At 45.1% G+C, this 21,770-nt stretch overlaps 1 protein-coding gene across 1 annotated transcript in view; it reads right to left on the reverse strand.

The window, feature by feature from the left end:
* Positions 1-418: 418 nt before the first annotated feature.
* Positions 419-21,770, reverse strand: part of LOC147663432 (acyl-coenzyme A amino acid N-acyltransferase 2-like) — a 45,962-nt gene continuing 24,610 nt past the window's right edge. Inside the window, exons 3-4 of the mRNA XM_086950461.1 lie at positions 10,220-10,422; positions 419-2,223 (exon numbers count right to left, since the gene is read on the reverse strand). Of these exons, the coding sequence (XP_086806587.1) occupies positions 1,627-2,223; positions 10,220-10,422 (800 nt within the window). The 3' untranslated portion in view covers positions 419-1,626. The remainder of the gene's footprint in view (positions 2,224-10,219; positions 10,423-21,770) is intronic.

Here is a 21,770-nt window from a genome sequence, read left to right on the forward strand (position 1 = left end):
TCAGTGTACATGTTGTGTCACTGCGATGGCACACAACTATCTCAGAAGGAGGTCCACACCTCAATAAAAGCAGTGCAATAAATAAACAAGGCATCCTAAGGCCACAGATAGGGTTTGCAGCATGCACACAGATTGCAGGCTGACAACAAAGCTAAACTTATTGCAGTGAGGCATTTTTCTACTTTATTATTTTATTTTAAATGGCAAATTCATCTGAAGGGCAAAATGCACATTGGGGATGGACTCTATTTACGGCCATGCTGGGCTTCATCAGCCCTTCTTCTTACAGGAAGCTGCTTGTTCTGTTTTACAAAGATACACGATGGCTAAGACTGAGAGCAGAGGGCTAGTTCGTCTGCGGCTCTTTCTTCAGTTGGAGGTCACAGGCTGAACTGGAGTGTGTTGTTGAGATTCATTGTTTCGGAGATTGGAAGTTCATTTATTTAATGTTTTTTATTTATTTATACATTTTATATTGCACAGACAGTACCCAAAGGGGATAGAGCACTTAACTATATACAAGGCTTGTTTCATAAAGTATAAAATGATAGAATGCGAAGATATTGATACATTGGAGAATGACAGCAGATCACTGCATAGAATAACGTAATCTGAAGACTTTTGTGCATTAACAAGGCCATTAACATTGGAATATACTATACATTCCAGCAGTGATAACAGTTGAGTAATAGGTTGTCTATTGATGCCATGCTCAGGATGGGGAAGTAGCACATTAGATCCCAGGGTTGTTATCATTGTTTAGATTTCACCATGGAGGTTAGAAGTGAGGAGGAGGGCTTATCTAAAATGTCTTTAAGTAGAAGGGCTTTAAGGTTTGATTTAAAGATAACCTTCGAAGTTGTGAAGTACACAGGTTCCATATTCTGGTCAAACTTCCTGAGAAGGTTCGCATTGTGAGTCGTTCCTTTCTAATGGTCTTGGGTTCTAGCAGTATGACTTCAACATTTCATGATGGTCTATAGCCCCGCCGCCCATAGCTTAAGATTGGCTGCCAGGTAACCTGGGGTGGATGTGTGTAGGGCCTCGTGACTGATGCAAGGCGACTTGTAGATGAACCTGGTTTCAATGGGCAGCCAACGAAGAGTAGGCATCATTGGTGACGTGTTCATTCTTTTTGGCCCCATAGATGAAATGTGCTGCGGATTGTAGAGGAGTGATTGAGGAGGTCTGTGGGTGACCAGTCAAGAGAGAGTTACAGTAGTCGACTCTTGATAGCACTAATGACTGAATAAGTTTTCAGATCTTGCTCTGGAACGTAGCAGCAAAAACACGAGAAGTAGATTTTGAGAAACATCTGTCTATACATTTTTCAATAATCTGCACTTTCTTGGGCCCATCGTTGGTTTTGCTGATTGCTGAGGTAAAGGTACATCTGTATGTCATTAGCACAGGAGGGCTGGGGGGTCAAGGGCACCGGTGTTCTTCAGGGGTGGATGAGGTAGTTGCTGAAGAGTATAGATAGAGGGCAGACCCTTGTGGGGCTTTACACCACAGTCGGACAGGCAGGACTAGGCTTGGGTTAATGATATCAGAAGAATGTAAATAGGATGGGAGGAGTCTGGGGATTCACCTATTGCAAAGCATCAGCGCTGGGGGTCTGGGCGATCAAAGCTTGCTGCCCGCTGACTGTCCAAGGTGGCTGTGGAGGAAGTTTTGAATCTCTTGCCAAGCATGCTCCTGCGCCCTGGCATGGGACAGCTCCTCTCCTCCCCAGAGTAAGGGAAAGGGGCTGCGGCCCATGAGGGTCTCCCTGCACAAGGGCAATCCTGGGGGCTCAAAGAGGTGCCCAGCTCCTGGGTAGGACAGCAGTTTCGCTTCTTCTCTTCCAAATTTCCTCATCCTTTCTATTGCCTCAAGCGCAAACTCTGCACTGTTGGCACTCTTGTCCTCCTCTCCCGCCACGAAGAGGATACCACCCCGGGCCTTCTCCACAGGGATTACTGCCCCGGCATGTGCCTCTTCGCGGTGTGCTCCATACAAGCCGGTGGAGTCCAGAGACCCTCTGTCGCTGAAAAGAGTGCGCTCGACGTAGTAAGGGGCACCCTGCATGCGGCGCCCCCGATAACGCAGCACGGTTCCATAGAGAGCGGGAATGCCGTTGATGGACACAGTCGCTGACACTTGGTTGAGAAAGGCTGCCATTGCCAGTCCAAGCTCCGCCCCCTTGGAGCTGCCGACGACTCCAATTCCAGGTCCCTTGACCTGAAATTACAAAAAGACACCTTGTATTTAGAAGGCTACAGAGATAGTCTGGATACTAGTCTGTCGTTAGCTTAGCCGGACTACCGCAGTCCAATGGAGTACAAGCCTTCTGCCTTGTGTCTTGTGCATGCCGTTCCCAAGTTCCTACCGGGTCATTCAGATCTCCCAGACAAGGCTGGACCTAAGGAGTCCCAAAAGGATTTAGGAAGAGAATCAGGCAACAACATGGAGGGCCTCATTCACACAGAGACAGTCTGCACCAAAGGACATATTTACAAGCTACAGACCGGGGTACTCTGCATCAAGAGGCGTATATACTAACCATTGAGAGAGGCAATCTGCACTATGAGGCATATATATTACTATAAATGGAGTCAGTCTGCACAGGGAAGCATAGGTCATGACTGTAGAGAGAGGCAGCATGCCCCAGGCACCATATGTACAGAGGGAAGCAGTCTTCTTCAAGAGGTGTATGTACTACCTGTAGAGGTAGTCTCCACCAAGAGCCACAGGTCATAAGTATAGAGGGAGGTAGTCTGCACCAAGTGCCATATGCACTAGCTATTGAGAGAGGCAGTCTGCACGAAGATGCATATTTACTAGCTATAGAGGGAGACATAGCTCCTATGTTGGAAGACATTCTGAACTGAGAGAAATAGATCCTCTCCATAGATGGAGACAGTTTGCAAAGGGTCAGAGACTGGAACTGGTACATAGCCCATTATGTAAACGCACTACAGCCTGGACTGTGGAATATAGGCTCTAGGTAGGAGGCGCAGCCTTTACTAAGGGACAAAGGTCATAACTATGGTAGAAAACAGTCTGCACTAAGTCATGGAGCCCCTAAACAAATGTTTGTAAGTTGGCACCAATAGTCAGAGTGTACTATTTACGGATGTAAGAGTCTGGACTTTGGCAGTATGAGACTAATGACTGGTGTCATACATAAGGCTAAGTCTACAGGTGCCCCATGTGTATATAATGTAATTTACCACAATACTAACAGCGCCACATCTGCAGAGCTTCTACACCCAACCCTGATACTACACGTTGCCCTCATCTTTACCTTATCTCTTATTATAAGCCTAACACTTGCATTGATCCTCACTGTAACCCTGTACCACATACTTCCCCACAATCTGCTCTTTACTACACCCCTATTTACCTACACCCTACACCTAGTACTTACCTTAAAACCAAATCTTAACTCTATTGGGATGACTGTAATTTTGGCAATGTAAATGCCAAGCCGACAATGATATTCTATTGTACTGCATGGGTCAATGGAATTACTTTTATTTAAGTGGATACTGATGTAATACATTTGAGTACACTTTAACTACAGTACAAAGCAGTCTACACCGAAGGCACTCAGGCCCTAGCCTAGGAATGTAAAAGCCAGAACTAAAAGACACAAGCCTTAATCTCTGGTTATGACAGCCTAGGATGAGGAGACAAAGACCAAAGGTAAGGGTGTGACAAACTCCACTATAGGACATATTGTCTGTTATAAACTGTGATTTTATATCGTATGTATTTGTATGTTTTACAGCCCTGATGAAGTTCACATGTAGTGAACGAAACGTGTTGGCTGCTCTGTTTTATGTGTCAAGATATATACAGTATATCTTGGAAGCTACAAGAAAACTGATCGGATCTACTTTGTGGACACTAACTGGGCGATGCACTTCATATGTTTTTGTTGAACTATAGGACATATTTTCTGTTATAAAGGGATGATGATCATGCCTAAAAATGAAACAGCGTTCAGTAAACAAGTGCTCCCCTAGATATTGTGGAAGTCTGCCAGCAATAATGGGGAGACCCTGGTGTCAGAGGTACCAACTAAGAGAGGGGGAAAGCCCTTACTTAGGAGCACATGACCAAACTTTATGATGGCACGCTTTTCTATAAAAAGACTTGTGTACACAGAGGTTCACTTCAAGAAATGGCCTCTGAGGCCATATTATGTATTGGAAGCACTTTTAATGTTTGCGCCATGGGGGAACATAGAAGTAGATGTTCCAGGTGCAAACCACCTTTTTGTGGCCTACTGTGAATGCACCTCCCAAGGACCTGGTTGTCATCTGCATCCACGTCTATAATATGATGCTGACACAGAGGCAAAGAGATTTCCTTATTTTCATGGGGCCATACCCCTAAATAAATGAGAGATCACGCTGTCATTATTAGCGATGATGCTAAATAGGTGCCAACAGGATCAGTATTACAGAAGGGGTCGTACTAGTGTTTGAAGGCCCCTTCTGTGTAATACCATTGTGCCCCAGGGGAACACAAAGCAAGTGTACATGCACGTTGCACCCAAGGGCACAATGTATAAAATGGCTCCTGGTTTTGATTTTATGTTACTGTAATATTTGAATCCCTGCAAGTGTATTGTTCTGAAGAAGGACAGGAAGGTAGGACTGGAATCTCTAGCCAAATCCCATATATACATATTTGTATGATAAGGTAGGGACTAATTAGAATAACCAGCCAAAAAAAATTGTCTAACCTAAACTAATGTTCTAAGTGTTGTTGCATTCTCTGCACTCAAAGATTAAAGCAAGTTGCTGACAAATTAAAAGTAAAAAGCTATATATGCATTTTTATAACAACCTGTACAGTTGTAAATTATGTGCCACAATTAAATGCACTTTCATGTATGGAGGGCAATCAGCCCCCAAAAAAAAGAGGGACACATAGTGAATGTGAAGAGGTAAATATCTTAAGCTAGGAGGGAGACAAGCAGCTGCTCTAAGGGATAGAAGCCCTAACTCCAGAAATGCCAGATTGTCTGAACTGAAGGCATATGCCATGACTACAAGTGGACAAGGCGCATGTCCTAAAGTGTAGAGTTCCCAAGTAAACTAATTTAAATATTTATTTGTATTTTTTCTCCAGCACCATTCAACTAGGAGTTTTACTGTATGTTACATAGAAAAAATCTGTGAGTAGAATATTCTAAGTTAAAAATTATTGAGCATTTAATGTATTGTTTATAGTATAGCATATACTCATGATGGTAAAGGTAGGAACCAGGCGAGCAAAAGACATTGGAAGACCTCTGACCATACGGTTAAGCAGACCTGTCTGTATTAAGGCCGCATACCCTAAACAGAGCGGGAGCCAGGCCACCTGGGATAAAGGGCTGATTTCATAACCATAAGGAGTTGGGACCTTGACTGTAGTGGTAGTCAGACCAGCCATCATGAAGGGACAGAGGTCCTAACTGTAGGCAGAGCCCGAATCAAAATGCTTAATTTTATGCTAGGCATCCCGGGCAGCTGGCACTGAAGGGCATAAACCTGCGCGGAAGAGCAGGGTAGGGCACCTGCAGTTAACAGGAATGTATAGTGGAATGAGGTCGGCTGCACTCAGAAACAGTGGGGTAAATGTACAAGCCCCTATCGCCACGGGAACGTCACTTTTAGTGACGTTCCCGTGGTGATAGGAGCTTTGCCTATTTGCAAGGCAACGTTAAGCCACTTAACGTGGCTTGATGCTGCCTTGTAATGAAGGCCTCCTTTCACCCTTTGCTTAGCGTGAAAGGGGAGGGCAATGGGTGTTGCTGTTGACATTCCTCCGCAACACCCATTGATTCTGACGCAGCAGGCAGCACCCGAATTAAGATCAGGGGAAACCTCATCTTACCCTGGCGCAACAAGGAGAAAAGTTACATTTCTCCTCGTTTTTGCTGTATTAGGAATCAGCAAAAGGCCAATGATTGTTAATGTACCGGAAGGTCCCCCTTCCTGCACTTAAATCAGTGGTCTTCAAAGTCCGCGCCCCCCCCAGTGTAGAAAAACAATTTTCCGCCCCCCCTCAACATTTTTCTCAATTTTAACTAGCAATGTTTAAATATGTCTAGACTTATTTAAACATTGCAGCTAAGTTCTGTTTTAGAAATGCAAACAAATACATGATTTCCAAACATCCTATTCCGGTGAGGCAGGCCTTACTAATGTGTGAAAGTATCCACAGTGTGGTTATTCGAAATGGTAGTGAGGGTCTTGGAGAAAATTTTAAGTCCCTTTCCTTTTGACACCTTCTCTAAGCCTGGATTTAAATGACAAAGGATGTTAATGATGCCCAATTACAGACGTGCTTACTGCTGCTCAATTTTTTAGGCTGAAAACAAAGCATAATGTTTCTTCTGGCCAGAGTATGGCGCCCCCCTTGGGATCACTTGAAGCCCCCCTAGGGGGGCCCGTCCCCCAGTTTAAAGACCTCTGACTTAAACAATCATTTTTAGAAAATGCTGTTTTGCAACTTCACCATTAAGCAGCACATATAGTAGTTACAAAACGGCATTTCAAGATTGTTTATGTGCAGGAAGGTGGACCTTCCTGTAAATAAACAATCTTCCCCTGAATGCAGACACCCTTTCACTAATGTGCAAGGGTGCCTGCTTTGGCGCTAGGCTTAGCACCAGCGCAGGGGGAAACGCAGTGCTGCACCAAATTCTTGTAAATATGGTGCAGCCATGCGTTTCAGAAATGGCAGAGCGTGTTGTTAAGCCAAGGAGGCTAACGGCATGCTCCGCCACTTCTTTGTACATATGACCCAGAATCCATAAAAGTGGGGGCACCAAGAGACAATATGTTAGATGTCCTCCCCATCTAACCTGGGCTTCTATTGGAGTTCTATAATGCATATTACCAAGCCCATTATCGCAGTTTTAGCGGCAGTTTTCTGCCGCTAAAACGCCTGTTCAATACAAAGCATGGAGGGTTTTCCTCCCGGAAGGCCCGTCAACAGAAAGTGATATCCCAGCCTTCACACCTCATGTCCCTTCAGAAAGCTCCAACAAAAGAGTGGCTGTGGGTTCAGGGCGATAAGATTGATAGCCTCCCTGTTTTTTTTCCCATGCGCTCACCTCCACTTTTATCACCTAGTGTCTCATCTTCATTCTCTGTGGTATCCCAGTTCACAGGTTACGACACTCTAGTCCAGGGTTCACCAAAGTCAGTCCTGGAGGGTCAGGTCCATGCCAGATTTTTAGCATATCCCCATGTAGGTAAATTAAAAATATGGCCCTCCATGACCGACTTTGGAGAACCCTGCTAGTCCCAGTCTCTCCAGAAGTTTCTCAAATGAGTACAAAGTCTAGCATTCTCCGATGGGGAGAAACTTTGGGAACTCTTCAGCCCAAGGCCTGTGGACCACACCAGAAGTCAGTCAATCATCCAATTAGAGGAAGGTGTTGGTGATTTACTGAGCACACCTGTTCTTCTCCCCTCTGATCCAGGACTGTCCATTGCAAACCAGAGCAGATGAACAGGTGGCACTGGCCTCTGTGAACCATCTGGGAGGCACCAGATCTCCTTAGCTGGCCTCTCTGGCAGAAGACACTGAACTTGGTGTCTCTGAGAGCGATATATCTTCCAGGGAGGGAGAATGGGCTTTTCTGCAGTAGAATAATATGTGCACACATAATGTTCTGATTTCAGTTTTCAATAATCACTTGGTGTCATGAACTATTGGCTCAGGTCATCAATTTCTTTCTGTTCTTTTAGCTTTGAAAACACTGAACTGCTAAAGACTGTGTCAAGTAAGATGGACAAGGTAGATATTGACTCGGGTACTTACCGGTAATCTTCATTACTCTGAGTAATAGTCTTCCTTGCCCCAGTCCTGCATTCCCTCCCTACTTAGCCCCTTCTATGATAGGTGAGCGGAAATTTTTGTTTCTTTTTCTTAGGGTTTGCTTGTCAATTACAGGAAGTGTTAAGGGTATTTATTTATCTATTTATAAAGAAAGCCCCAACTATATGGGTGTGCGGTAGCCAACTTTTTGTAGACATTGAGAGCTGGACTAACATTATTTTGTGGTATGGGTGAGACACTGTGCACGAGCTATGGAATAGCTCAACTAGTAAGAACTGTGGTGACGACAACCATGATTCAGAGTGATAAAGATTACCTGTAAGTAACTGAGTCAGTATCTCATTCCTAACTGTGTTTTGTTTACCAGTCTATGTTGTCTTTTCACTCTCTCTGATTCTTTCTTCATACTATTGTTTTCTGCTGTTTTTTTGCTAGTTTCCTTGTTAAATTCTCTTCTATCTTTCATTGTAGTACCTCCGTTATTTCTTTCTTTCCTTTCCTTTTCTTGCACTCTCCATTTCTTGATTGTCTTTTATTTGCAGCCTATCATTCCTCTCTCTTACTCTCTCTTCCTCCCTCAGCACCCGCCTGTATTTCCCTACCTAGATGCATCTGTTGTTTTCCTCTGCCATTGTCATTCTTTCTATTCAGTATTAGTTTTATTTTTCAATTCTCTTTTCTTTCCTAGCTTTTTCTTGTCCCTTGTCACGTCTCGCTCACACTTTGTTTAATGCTCTTTTATTACTACTTCTCGGACTCTCACTTTGTGTCACACATGCTCTCATGTTCTGTGTTCTCACCTTTGAATCTTTAATTATCTTTCCTGTTTTCCTTTATTCTCTCCTGTTTTATTCTGTTTCATTAAGTCTCTAACTTTCTCTCGTTCTCTCTCTTACACTTTTGTTCTCTCTCTACTCTGTCTTTTACTACCTAGCATTACCAGTTGTTTTCTCTCCTCTATTTTTTTGTAGTATCTCTGTTGTTTTTAATTCACCTTTCCTTACTGGCACTCTCTTATCTCTTCTCTATCCTTGATTTCCCACTATTTTTCTCACTTGCTCACTCTTGTTCCTCCTGCTCCCATTTGTCTTTATCTGTTCTTCTCTCCTGTTTTTGCCTGTGGGTTGCCATTTTTCTTTTTTGTTCCTCTTTTTCTTTCTCTGCAATCTGTCTCTTATGCTATCTTTAATCAAACATTCGTCTTGCTTACTTTCCTCTCCATCTTTCATTTCTTTCCTTGTTCTCCTTATTTCTTCTTCACCTGCGAATGTTTTTTTCTGTTTTCCATTCGGCTCCCCAACTGTTTCTGCTCCTCTTCCCCTTCATTGAGCTATCTGTCTTCTTGTTCTCTATGCTGTTTTTGTGCTACTTTTTTTATTGTCTTTCCAATTTTGTTCTTCTATTATGTACTGTTCTATTTATCCCTCCATCTCTATTTCCCTTCTGTTTCTCGTTCCTCTATCAGTCTTCTGTTTATTTGCTGTTTATCGCTAATCACCTATTTTACTATTATCTTCATTTTTTTTCTTATATTGTTTTCTATCATTCTTTCAGTTTAGTATCAGTCCTCTCTGTGGAATTTCCCTTCTTCTCAGTATTTTACTCTGCCATTTCTATCCTTGAAATTTTGATATGTTTTTCTCCATTTACTTTCTCTACTATCACTTTATTTCCCTTGTTCCTCTCTTCTGCATAAGTAAGCAGCCTGAATTACCCCTTTTATTGAGATAAACCAGCTACAGAGGCCTTTTCACTACTGTCTTTGTACTTTTCTTGTGTACTGTCTTGTCTCACTCATATAGCCTTTCTCTGATTTTGAAATCTGATACAATTATTGCCTTTTCTTTATTCGTTATCCTTTCAATGTATCCTTTTTATACCTGTATAATAATCCATTCCATTCTCTTTGTTTTGTTATTCTTCTTGTCCTTTACTCTCTTTATTCGTTAGTACGCCCTCCTTATTATTTGCATGGTGCATTTATCCCTTCTGTGTTTCAACTTATCCTCTACTTTTAATAATTTCCCTCCTGTTTTATTTCTGTTTTTACTTCTATGTTATCTCTCAACTTTCCCATACCGTCTTTGTTAATCTTTTCTTTAATTAGCTTTCTTGGTCAATCTAATTTCTTCTTCTCTCTGTCCTTCTTCGCTCTGTTTTTACCGCCTTTCTGTTTTCTCTGATCCTCCCCTCCATGTCTGTCTTATCTTTCCCACCTGTTTGTATATTTTCTCTCCCGCTCTTGTCTCACATTGTTTTCACTTTTCTCTGCTATTCTTCTACATGCCTTCTGTCTCTATCTAATCTTTCGCCACAAGCCTGTGCTTCTCCTTCCCTCACAGTGTTAGTGTTGGGTAAATACAATCAATGGCCCTGTTGCCCAGACCTTGGGGTGGGCCAGCAGGAGATTTGCCGCTTCTTCAAAGTACTCCAGGTCCAGCTCCTTTGCTGATTTGGGCAGGTCCTCATAGCCGAAGTATGCCAGCGCTAGAGTGGCGTAGCCACGGCTAGCCAGAAGACTCGCTCGGTACTCAACCAGACCACCAGTGCCACCGGACATATCGATCACTCCTGGAAACTTGTGGTTCCCTGAAAACAAGAACAAGTGTAAGAATGAAACGTGATATCTCTCATTATATATCTTTGCAGTCTAGGAAGATCCCCTGCTCTCTATAGACCTCATATTGACCAAGTCCAGATTGTGCACAAAGTGTGAGTTTAAGTTTTTACCATCTACAAACGTGTGGTGAATACAAGAGTAGATTAAGCACAATAACACAGTGACTTGTTCTTTCTCTTCCATTGTGACAGATGCTAAATTTGGTGCCACACCCTGGTGTAACCCAATACCAACTGTTCTGCACCATGAGATTTTATCATGCAATATACTAGAAGTACAATATGCAAAAACTGGACAACAATAGGACATTAACTAATGAAAAACTGTAAATGCATCATGTGATCCTGAATTGCCCTCAACAATTCTGGCGACATCATGAACCATGAGGCCAAAGGCAAGCCCGTTTGAGCCTGTCCACGTGGACCGCGCCAAGCACCAGGAACCCTGGCCCCCTGCATTCCCACAGATATTCCACCGCATATCTCTGTGCCCTGAACCCTGGACTCAACAACTGCTGCCTGGCATCGACTCGTACCCCAAAGGGACCTTTCACCTGCACCCACTTCTGGTTCACCTCCACCCCAGCACTGTCCACCACCGTGGCAACCACAGTCACGCCAGCTTGTCTGCCGAGACCTACCCGGAACAACTTAGCTGAATCCTGATCGAAGCCAGATCGCTCTGCATACACGCCACCGAAGTCTAGGACACTATCTCCTCCCTCATCCACAATGTAACCTTCATTAGAGAGACCTGGGTCACCCCTGCATTGGCCCCTGACATAGCCATCGCAACATTGATTGGCTACAAGATGAAACTCAGGTGGCATTGCCATTGTACACAAGAAATTGATCACCTGCACAATCCTGTGACGAGACCATCCCAATCATGAAACACATGAACTTCAAGCTCCGCACCAACAACAAAACCACCATCAAAGGTACCCTCGCTTACAAACCACCAGGTCCACAAACCGGCCTCAGCGACGCCATCGCCAAATTCATCACCCAGCTTGCCATAGAATCTGTACAATATGTCTTCCTGGGAACCTCAACTTCCACCTAAAAGACCCCACCGACACCAACTCCACTGACCCACTGGTATGATTGGACAACATTGGCCTCAAGCAACTGGTCACAGACCCTATGCACATAGCAGGGCACATACTGAACCCCAAATTCACGTCCAGCAATAGAATCAGATACAGCCATTCCACAAAACTCACCTAGTTGGACCACTCCATCGTACACTTCACCCTCGCTGGACCACCCTCAACTGCCACACTGTCCCGCTCCACAGCTGGGCCAAGGTCACTGAGCACCATTGATTTGCAGCCCACAGCATCACACAGCCCAGCACCACCAACAACTTGAACCAAGCAGTAGAAAACGCCTGGATCACCCAAAAAGCCGACCGAGTAGCTCCTACTAGAACAGCTAAATGCACAGATCAACCTAATGTACCAATTGGCACCTTCCGAAGCTCAGCACATCGAAACACAGATGCAATTAACTGGTGAGAAAACGGCGCACCAGCAAGAACCACACTGACCAAGCCACCTTCAAGTTCGCCCTCATCAACTACCACCACCAGCTCAAAGCCACAAAAAAAGAGGCCCGTAGCTGCCGAATAGAGACCAGCACCACCCAAACCAAGGAACTCTTCACCATAGTTGGAGAGTTCACCTGCCTGTCAGCCACCAAAAACAACTTTGCTACACTTTCGCCAACTACTTCCTCAACAAGATAGCAACCATATACACAAACTTCAATCCCCAACCTACCGGCATCCTCAACATGCCAAAGACCTCAACCTCCGACCACCTGCTTATCACATGGGAACAACTCAGCACACCTAACACAACTATGCGAATGGACTCCATCCACTCTGGAGCAGCCACCAAACCATGACCCCACTGACATTTTAACCTTAGAAGAGACGCAATCAGCCACCAGCTCACCACTATCTTCAACATCTCAATCACCACAGCCACGTTTCCCAGTGCCTGGAAACATCCAGAGCTTAGACCCCTCCTCAAGAAACCCTCTGCAGACCCCAGAAAGTTCCAGAACTACTTGCCCATCTCACTGTTCCCATTCACCATCAAAGTCCAGGAGAAGGCCATCAACATCCTACTCACTGAACACCTGGAAAGAAACTACCTGCTGGATCTCTGGCAATCAGGTTTCAGAGTCAATCACGGCACTGAGACAACCCTCATCACCACAACAGACAACATCTTGCTCGATAGAGGAGAAGCAGCCACCCTGATCCTGCAAGACCTCTCAGCAGCCTTTAACACTGTCTCCCACCACACACTCGGTTGACTGCTCCAGATCGGAATCCCAGACAACGTGCTGAGATGGATGGCATCCTTTCTCACAAGTTGCACCCAGAGATCCCGTTTCCACCTCCTTCACCTCCCAACCCAAGCACACCATCTGCGGCATCCATCAAGGCTAATCACTCAGCCCAACCCTCTTCAACATCTACATGACACCACTCGCCGACATCGTCAGATCCCATGGCATCAACATCATCTCCTACGCCGATGTCGCACAACCCGTCCTCTTGCTCTCAGTGGACCCCACCTCGATGAAGTCCAACTTCCACAACTGTATTTAGAACCCTGCAGCCTGGATGAAGAACAATTGCCTGAAGCTCAACACGGACAAAACCGAACTCCTGCTCTTCAGCAGGCAAACCGCATTCTGAAACGACTCCTGGTGACAATCAGAACTCAGACCAGCCCCTGCGCCAAAAGATCATGCCCACAACCTTGACATTATCCTGGACAGCAAACTCTCCATGAAACGTCAGGTCAATGCTGTCTTCTCAGACTGTTTCCACACTCTCCGCACACCAGCAAAGTCTTCAAGTGGCTCCCCTTCAGCACCAGGAAAACGGTAACGCGTGCCCTATTCACCAGCCAGCTGGACAACGGCAACACATTCTATGCAGGCACCACCACCGAACTCATGAAAAGACTCCAGACTATCCAAAACACAGCAGCAGGACTGATCCCCAACCGACCCAAGAGGAACCACATCACCCAGATCCTGAAGGACATCCACTGGCTCCCCGTCCAGAAGAGATGCCAATTCAAGCTTTCGGGGAGAGGATGTAGCCCTATGGCTAGAGCAGTCGACCTCGAATCTGGGGAACCGGATTTGAGTCTCTGCAACGATGCTAAACATCCTGTGATTCTGGGCAAATCACTTAATCTCCCTGTGCCTAACAAAATGAATGTGTCCTTCTGTAATGAAACTGGTGCTCATCTGAGGCGCTCTGATACCCGATGTATTGGGTCTAGTTTGTGCTATATAAAACTCATAAACAAAAACAAAAGCTTCTGACCCACGCTTACAAAGCCCTCCACGACCAAGGGCCCGCTTACACGAACCATTTCCTGAATTTCCACCAATCATCAGAAACCTCAGCTCTGCTCATCTTGCCCTCGCACAGACACCACACATCCGCTGCTGCCGCTCCGGAGGATATTCTTTCTCCCATCTCGCCGCCAAATCCTGGATCTCCCTCCACCTCCGCACTTTACCCTCACTGACCCATTTCAAGAAGGGGCTCAAGACCCGACTCTTCGACTAAGACGCGCAGCACAGCGCATGTATAATCTCTCAGGTAAAGCCATGCTATAAAAACACCTGATTGACTGATTGATTGATTGTTGAAAGGCTGAGTGGTTTGTAAATATCAACCAAATTCTAAGATGGCAATAAAGGAACATATTACAATTATCTGCTATATATCTTTATGTTACAGGTTTCTTTCGGAGCAATTAGCATGTCAACAATCTTGTTTTACAAACACTGAAGATTTATTGAAAATTGTTTGTAAAGTACTAAACTAGACTGCTGGATGACTGTCCATAGAGACACATATTTAATTATGTAGTTAAGAATAAAGGACTTCAGGTAAAAATTGTTTTTCTATAGAAAATAAATTTTTGCAATAGAAGTTAAAGTTCTGCTTACAAGGCAGTGCTAACAATGCGCACTGATTGCAATCAAATAAAAGGCAGTGATTATTTTCAGAATTTGTATTGATTTACTGTTGCCTTTGTGATTGTAAAGCTTTCCAGTGTCCTTCATTAAGACCTATAATGATTCATGCAACAGAGCTTTTGACTGTACCCATACGTGTTTCCTTTGCTATGGTTTATTGTTAGTACAGTATTCCAAGAAAGCCCCATGTCTGCCATCATGGTATAGTAAACATACAGAGGGCGTTCCAGGATGGCTGCCATGGCATACATATGCGACCAAATGTGTGCAGATGCACAGGCTGTCATATTGGAATATGCACATGTTCAGAGTCAAAATGATGTCTCTCACAGTGAGAAAAGCCAGTGAATAATGCGGACTGACCAACTTCCCCATCCTTTATGCTGCAGTGGACGGAATTAAAATGTGAATGACTGCCTAACACACCAATGGGCAAGACGTCTGACTGAAAGCCCTTCTTTGTATCCTTAGATGTACGTGTTTTTCAATGAGGAATAGTTCTGAAAACATGAAATGAAATGAAAATGAAATGAAATGAAAATGAATTTTGTAAAGCGCACGTAGCTGCCCTGAGGTGTCCAAGCGCTGAGACTAAAACAGAGGTGCAGTTAGATGAGAGTGATGTACCAGTGAATGTTCTACTTATTGAACAAAAACGTTTTTAATTGCTTGCGAAAAGAGGCGAGTTCTGGATTGGAGAGTATTCCACATCTTGGCCACGTTATAGGAGAAAGAGCGGCCTCCCGTTCTAATTCTCTTTATTTTGGGTACCGTGGCCAGGGTGGCATAGGTTGAGCGCAACTGTCTGACAGGGTGGTACGGGGTGACGAGGGATAGATTGATTGCTGGACCAGTAGCCCAGAATGCCTGATGAGCGAGGCAAAGGGACTTGAAACTGATTCTCTCCCTAACGGGGAGCCATTGTAGGCTTTTTAGCCCAGACTTAACAGATGTCCTGCGGGGGATTTGCAATAGTGTCCGGGCAGCACAGTTTTGGATTGTTTGTAGTTTCCGCAGGGTGAAATCAGGTGCTCCCAAATACAGGTCGTTCCCGAAGTCCAAACGGGATTGGATCAGGCCCTGTATCACGGTCTGTTTTGCTTGAAAGGGTAGCAGAGGAAGGATCTTTCTAATGATTCTGAGGAGGCCAAAGCAGGTGGCAGATAATCTGGTTGCCTGATAGTCAAATGACAAAGACCTATCTAACCAGATACCAAGGCTCTTAATGGTGTCCTTTGGTGCCGGTGGTGGGCCAATAGACAGGGTGGCCAAATCGAGTCGATGGAAGCAGGAGCAAGCCGACCCAGTAACATGAGCTCCTTCTTGTCTCCATTGAGTTTGAGACAAGACTTGGTCATCCAGCTTTTGACCCTCTCCAGACAGCCTGCCAGATCAACCCCGGCTGAGGAGCCACACTCTTGAGCCAGAGAGACCACCAGCTGAGTATCATCCGCATAGGTAATGATCTTAATCCCATATGGGCGGACGATCTCAGCCAGCGGTCTCATATAGACGTTAAATAACGTCGGGCTCAACAAAGAACCTTGAGGGACTCCACAGCCCAGATGTTTACTGGAGGAGATGGCATTGTCATAAAACATAAATCTGGAGAGACTCTAGGTCTTATCCTAAAAGGTGTTCTGATCTGTGCATGAAGAGGTTCCATTTGTTTGGGCACTTAGAGGCAGATTTACACATTTTTCACACAGGGCAGCAAGAAAAATTGCTGCGCAACATTGCCTGAAAGGGAGATAGCAGAAATGTGCAATATCAGCTAATGTATGGCATATTTCTGTTGCCTCCTAGTGTTGGCGCAATGTGTGCTGCCTGCCGCCAATGCATGCACCCATCAGCCTTGTTGCAAGGGTGCCTCCATTCCAAGCAGGATTGTTCTTGGGCAGGAAGGGATTTTTATTTAATGTTGATTTTGCAGTGGTGTTTGCGGATCCTGGGCCTGGTTTGGCAGCCTCCATCACAGCCACTCAAGATGTGTGAGCCCTGGCCAGGGGATGCAATCCGTGTGCAAGCTTCATAAGCAGGTGACTGCAAACCCATGGCCAGCTTCAGAACCCATGTTGGCCCATTTGTGTGTTCTGAGGACCCAAGGGGGCATATTACCGTTTTCGGCCGAAAAGCAGCTATAATTTCATCGCATTATCAGCAAAGGCATGCTATCACGTGTTTTGCTGATTTAGCGCCCATTTCAACAACGCCCAGCTTTGCATCTCTAATGAGATGCAAAGTGGGCATTCCGTGCCAGAAAAACTGGAGAAATTTTTTCTAAACAAACTTTCTCTAATTATCATTCTGCACGCTAACAAGCAGAGCGTTAGGAAAAGTAGCCCTAACCACAGTTAACGCTACTTTTCTAACGCCTGCTTGTGACCTGACTTAGCCATGGATTTCCAGCGATAATCACACTGTTTTCCAGCTAATGCATGGATTCCTATCGCTTGGGAGATAAGCGTTGCTGATAGTACACTATCTCCACTATAGAATCGAGCGTTAGCCTGCGATAATTATCCTCGCGCTAAAAGCGCTGAGCGATAATTATCGCAGGAACTTGCTAATATGCCCCAAAGCTAGGTGTGCTGATGCAGCAAAAGGTTGAAGAAACACATGTCAGGAGCTGCTTTTATCTATTCCAGGTTGGCTATGATGGTATGTTACCAATCCAAAGTACATGGGAAGTTTTGGAATGATCCATCAAGCAGGGCTGAAAAAAAGGATGGGGGATGTCACAAAACACATTTTCCCTATTGATTTGGAACTTTAGGCACAGCTACAGCCCAAAGTGCTGAAATGATTACCAACAAATTTGGCAGAAAGCCAGCTCTTGGTCCACGAAGAGTGCTTTTTGTGATTTGGTGTAAATCTGTTCAGTACTTTTTGAGCAATTAATTCTCAGAAACGGTATGTATCACGACATGGAGGATCATAGTGAGATCTGATTGACTGTCACAACATCATCATGGCTGTGGTAGCAGCCATCTTAGGACTCTGGACTTAGTCCTGAGTCTTAGAAAGAAACAACAACAACAAAAAAACCATAAGAGGGCATGCTAGGGTACCCTGACCCACGAGACCCTTGTGACCGGTGGTGGTTTCCTGGAGGGTCCCTGCCTGGGGCCAGAAAAGTTTTCAGCTGCAAAAAAAAAGAAAACAGACCTCTGGAGCGTGCCCCACAGGGGCAGCACAAAATTTTCTTTTTGGCGTAGGTGGCACTTGACCCCCCCTCCCCCCCCCCTCGAGCCATAATGGGGCCCGGGGACCTCATCCTCCAGGCCCAAGGGTTTCATAAAAGGGGAGGGGGGCCACATGGCCCCACTTCCATTAGCCTCTTAGGTCTCCCGGGACCTCATGCCCCAGGGTCGGCTCACATACTGTATCCCAGGGTGCCCACCCCCAGGGCACGGTGGCTTCTCAGTCCGCAAGAGCACTGACAAGGAAACAGAAGTCTGCACCCACCTGGCGGGAAAGTGGTTCTGTCGGGGAATAACAATTACTTTGTTCAAAGTATATAATACATGTCGAACTCTTAAATTCCAAAGACATAAATTACAATTACAATTTGAACGTTGGTTCAACAACAATTTTCAAGAACCAAGGGGGATAGAAGGGCACACACCACAGAAGCAAGGCAATTTAGGCAAAAGGGACATTATTTACTAGAATATTATATACAACAGACAATGAATATGGCTGTCAGTGAAACATTACATTAAGGAATTTACAGAGAAGAATAAAATTGTTTTCGTTGTTTTATTTGTCACCCATGTTGATAATATATGCATAGCACTTTTGACTTCACATATCACCATAAGTCACTTATTCTGCACTTTAATCACCTTTACATCGTGGTCTATGTAATGTTTCACTGACAGCCATACTCATTGTCTGTTGTATATAATATTCTAGTGAATCATTTTACTTTGGCCTAAATTGCCTTGCTTCTGTGGTGTGTTCCCTTCTATCCCCCTTCGTTCTTGAAAATTGTTGTTGAACCAGCGTTTAAATTGTAATTGTAATTAATGGCTTTGGAATTTGAGAGTTCAAGGTGCACTATATACAAAGAACAAAGTAATTGGTATTCCCCAACAGAACACTTGTTTTATATATCAACCCACCTGGCGGGAGCTATGAAAATGCAGGCATGAAAACACACACTGCTTCCCCCCAAAAGACAGCAAGCAAAAACAGCTGCTTCCTCCTTGCGAGGGTGCACATTATAGTTACCTTAGGGCATAACTTATAGTTACTTGAGATAACTATAACTGATACATTTCAGTGGTTTAAAATGGTATTTTTTAACTGATATTTTAACCTAAGTATAACATCCCTGTTAAAAGTTAGGCTGCAAACGTCAACATTATCGGCGCCATCTTGCTCTTTTTCGAGCCCATTCGTGCGCGTAAGCGGCAGCCATTTTAAGCACCATGGCCTCCCTGCCCTCGCTGATAGCCAGCGCGTCTCTCTCTCTCTCCTAACCTCGCAGGCACCCCTCGCACGCTGACAACCCCCTCCCGCTCCCATATGCCTCAGGTCATAAACCCCCCTTCAGCGCAGCTCTACCTCGGAATCCCATCCCGCTCCCAGCGCGACACCTCCCTTCATCCCTTTCATGGTCCCAAGTCCTTTGATACAAACCCCCTTTTCTTGTGTGCCCGTTTGTCTCCCTTGTTCCCAGGCCGCCACCTGGCCCTGCGGATACTGTTTATCACACCCCCGTACAGTAGGAAGCTTCCCCCTATCAAAGGACCCTCGAGTCGATCGAACACCCTTCACCCCATGAGATCCGATCAACTCCACACATTCCGTGAATCGGCGGAATGTCCAGCTGCGCGATAATCATCACCTGTTGTGACCGGGGTGGGGATTTCAACTGTAAACGTGTGGGAACGGGCTTGAAGCTGGGATTCCTAGGATGCCTTTCCGAACATCAAAGTATTGACAAATATGTGTTTCATGTAATAAAGCAATAAACCTGTGTATAAGAGGCCAGGCCTCAGAGATGCGGTTAGAGCACCTCGTGACGATACTTGCTGTCCGAATTGATGTGTTCTCCTCCAGAGAGAATAAACCCTCGTTTCCTGCCTTTCAGTCTCCAGCGCCTGCTTCTTCATTAATTAATATTTTGTGGGTAATAGAGGCGACACCGCCGGGCAACGCAAAAGGGTCTTTGGTCACTGGTTGTCTAGCTACCCTTTTACATCCCTTTAACCTTATGTTTTGTCAGTGAATTTTATATATATATATATATATATATATATATATATATATATATATATATATATATATATATATATATATATATATATATATATATATATATATATATATATATATATATATATATATATATATATATATATATATATATATATATATATATATATATATATATATATATGAACACCAAACGCTCACTTGCATCAAAATGAGCCCGACACACCAGGAAAATTCAAAACTGGATTTATTTCAGAGAGTCTCAGCAGCGCGTGGTTGCAGGTAATTAGAAACGCTGTGGCAGACGCGTTTCAGCATTGGCTTTCTTCAGTGCCTCGTTTCTTTTGCAGATCTCACACCACGGGCTTTGCATCTTAACAGAATGGTTCCTTAGCCACTCCCATGGCGAGATTGTTATCAGGTGCGCTGCGGGTTCTCGCGCTGGCCTGGGTCCCGTTGCATTCTGGTGAATGTAGTGCAATCTGGTAACCCATACTGTGAAGGGTATTACCAAACACCCAGTGGCATTATCACAGCTCCTTTCACCTTCGGCTTCGGGTCCCAGGAGAATAGTTTGTAGCTTGAAGCCAGTTGTTTTCCCCAGTAAGTAGTAGTATATATATATATATATAGTCTCTTTCTCTATCTCTCGTGTCGTTTTTTGTTTTGCTTATAACTTTGGTGCCATTTGTAGAATATTCACAAAACGTTCCCCAAAAAATATCGTCCACCTCAGCTCCTTTGTGGAAAGTTTCAGGCCGATCCATGAAGTGGAGTCCAGAAAACGTGGTGCTTTCCTCATGCTCTTTCCTTAGGGAAATTAGACAATGATACAGAAATAATAGCTGAACAGAATAATACCAAATTTACCAGCAAACTAGGGGCTAGATGTAGGTGGCCGTTTCAGGCCATTTACCGATCGGTAACGGCCGATTTTGGCCATTACCGATCGGTTAATGGGTGACAGGTATGTAGGGGGCATTTTTTTACAGATTCGGTAATTTTACTGAATCGGTAAAATAAAATTTCGGTAAATTTACCGAATCTGAGGCTCCCAGATGTAGGTGGGACTCTTCTGAGTCACAGAGGCCTTACAGAACCGGTATTCTACCATCAAATCCAATTTGATGGTAAAATACCGATTCCGGTGTGCATGCACATGTGTGCATGCACACCTATGCCATGTGACAGGCAGGCCTGCCCTTAGGGCATGTATGCCTGCCACATGGCACCCAAGCCTGTTTTGGGGGTGCCAGAGGGTGTCAAAGTGACACCCCCTGCACCCTTGTAAAAATCGTTATTTACCGATTCGGTAAATACCGAATCGGTAATGCCCATTCATTCCTATGGGCTTCAAAGCCCATAGGAATGAATGGGCATTACCGATTCGGTATTTACCGAATCGGTAAATACCGAAATCATCCGATTCGGTATTCTAGCACATCTGGAAGACCGCCCTCATCGCCGCCACCGATGACATCCGAGCCCTCATGGACAACGGAGAAACAGCGGCCCTCATCCTCCTAGACCTCTCCGCGGCATTCGACACTGTCTGCCACAGCACCCTAGTACAGCGCCTCAGCAACATCGGAATCCAGGACAAGGCGCTGGAATGGATCATCTCCTTCCTCGACGGAAGAACACAGAGAGTCCGCCTACCACCGTACAAGTCAGAGGCCTCCGAAGTCATCTGCGGCGTCCCTCAAGGATCATCCCTGAGCCCCACCCTCTTCAACGTCTACATGAGCCCCCTCGCGGCCATCGCACGCCAGCACAACCTCAACATAATCTCCTACGCCGACGACACCCAGCTGATCCTCTCCCTGACTAACGACCCCGCCGCCGCCAGAGCCAACCTGCACGTAGGGATGAAAGAGGTAGCCGAGTGGATGACGACCAGCCGCCTGAAACTGAACTCGGACAAGACGGAGGTCCTCATCCTGGGCTCCTCACCCTCCGCCTGGGACGACTCCTGGTGGCCTCCCGCCCTGGGCACCGCACCCAAACCGACAGACCATGCACGCAACCTGGGCTTCATCCTGGACTCCTCCCTCTCCATGACCAGGCAA

The sequence above is a fragment of the Lissotriton vulgaris genome, unplaced genomic scaffold, assembly GCF_964263255.1.
Source record: "Lissotriton vulgaris unplaced genomic scaffold, aLisVul1.2 SCAFFOLD_336, whole genome shotgun sequence".
NCBI lineage: Eukaryota > Metazoa > Chordata > Amphibia > Caudata > Salamandridae > Lissotriton > Lissotriton vulgaris.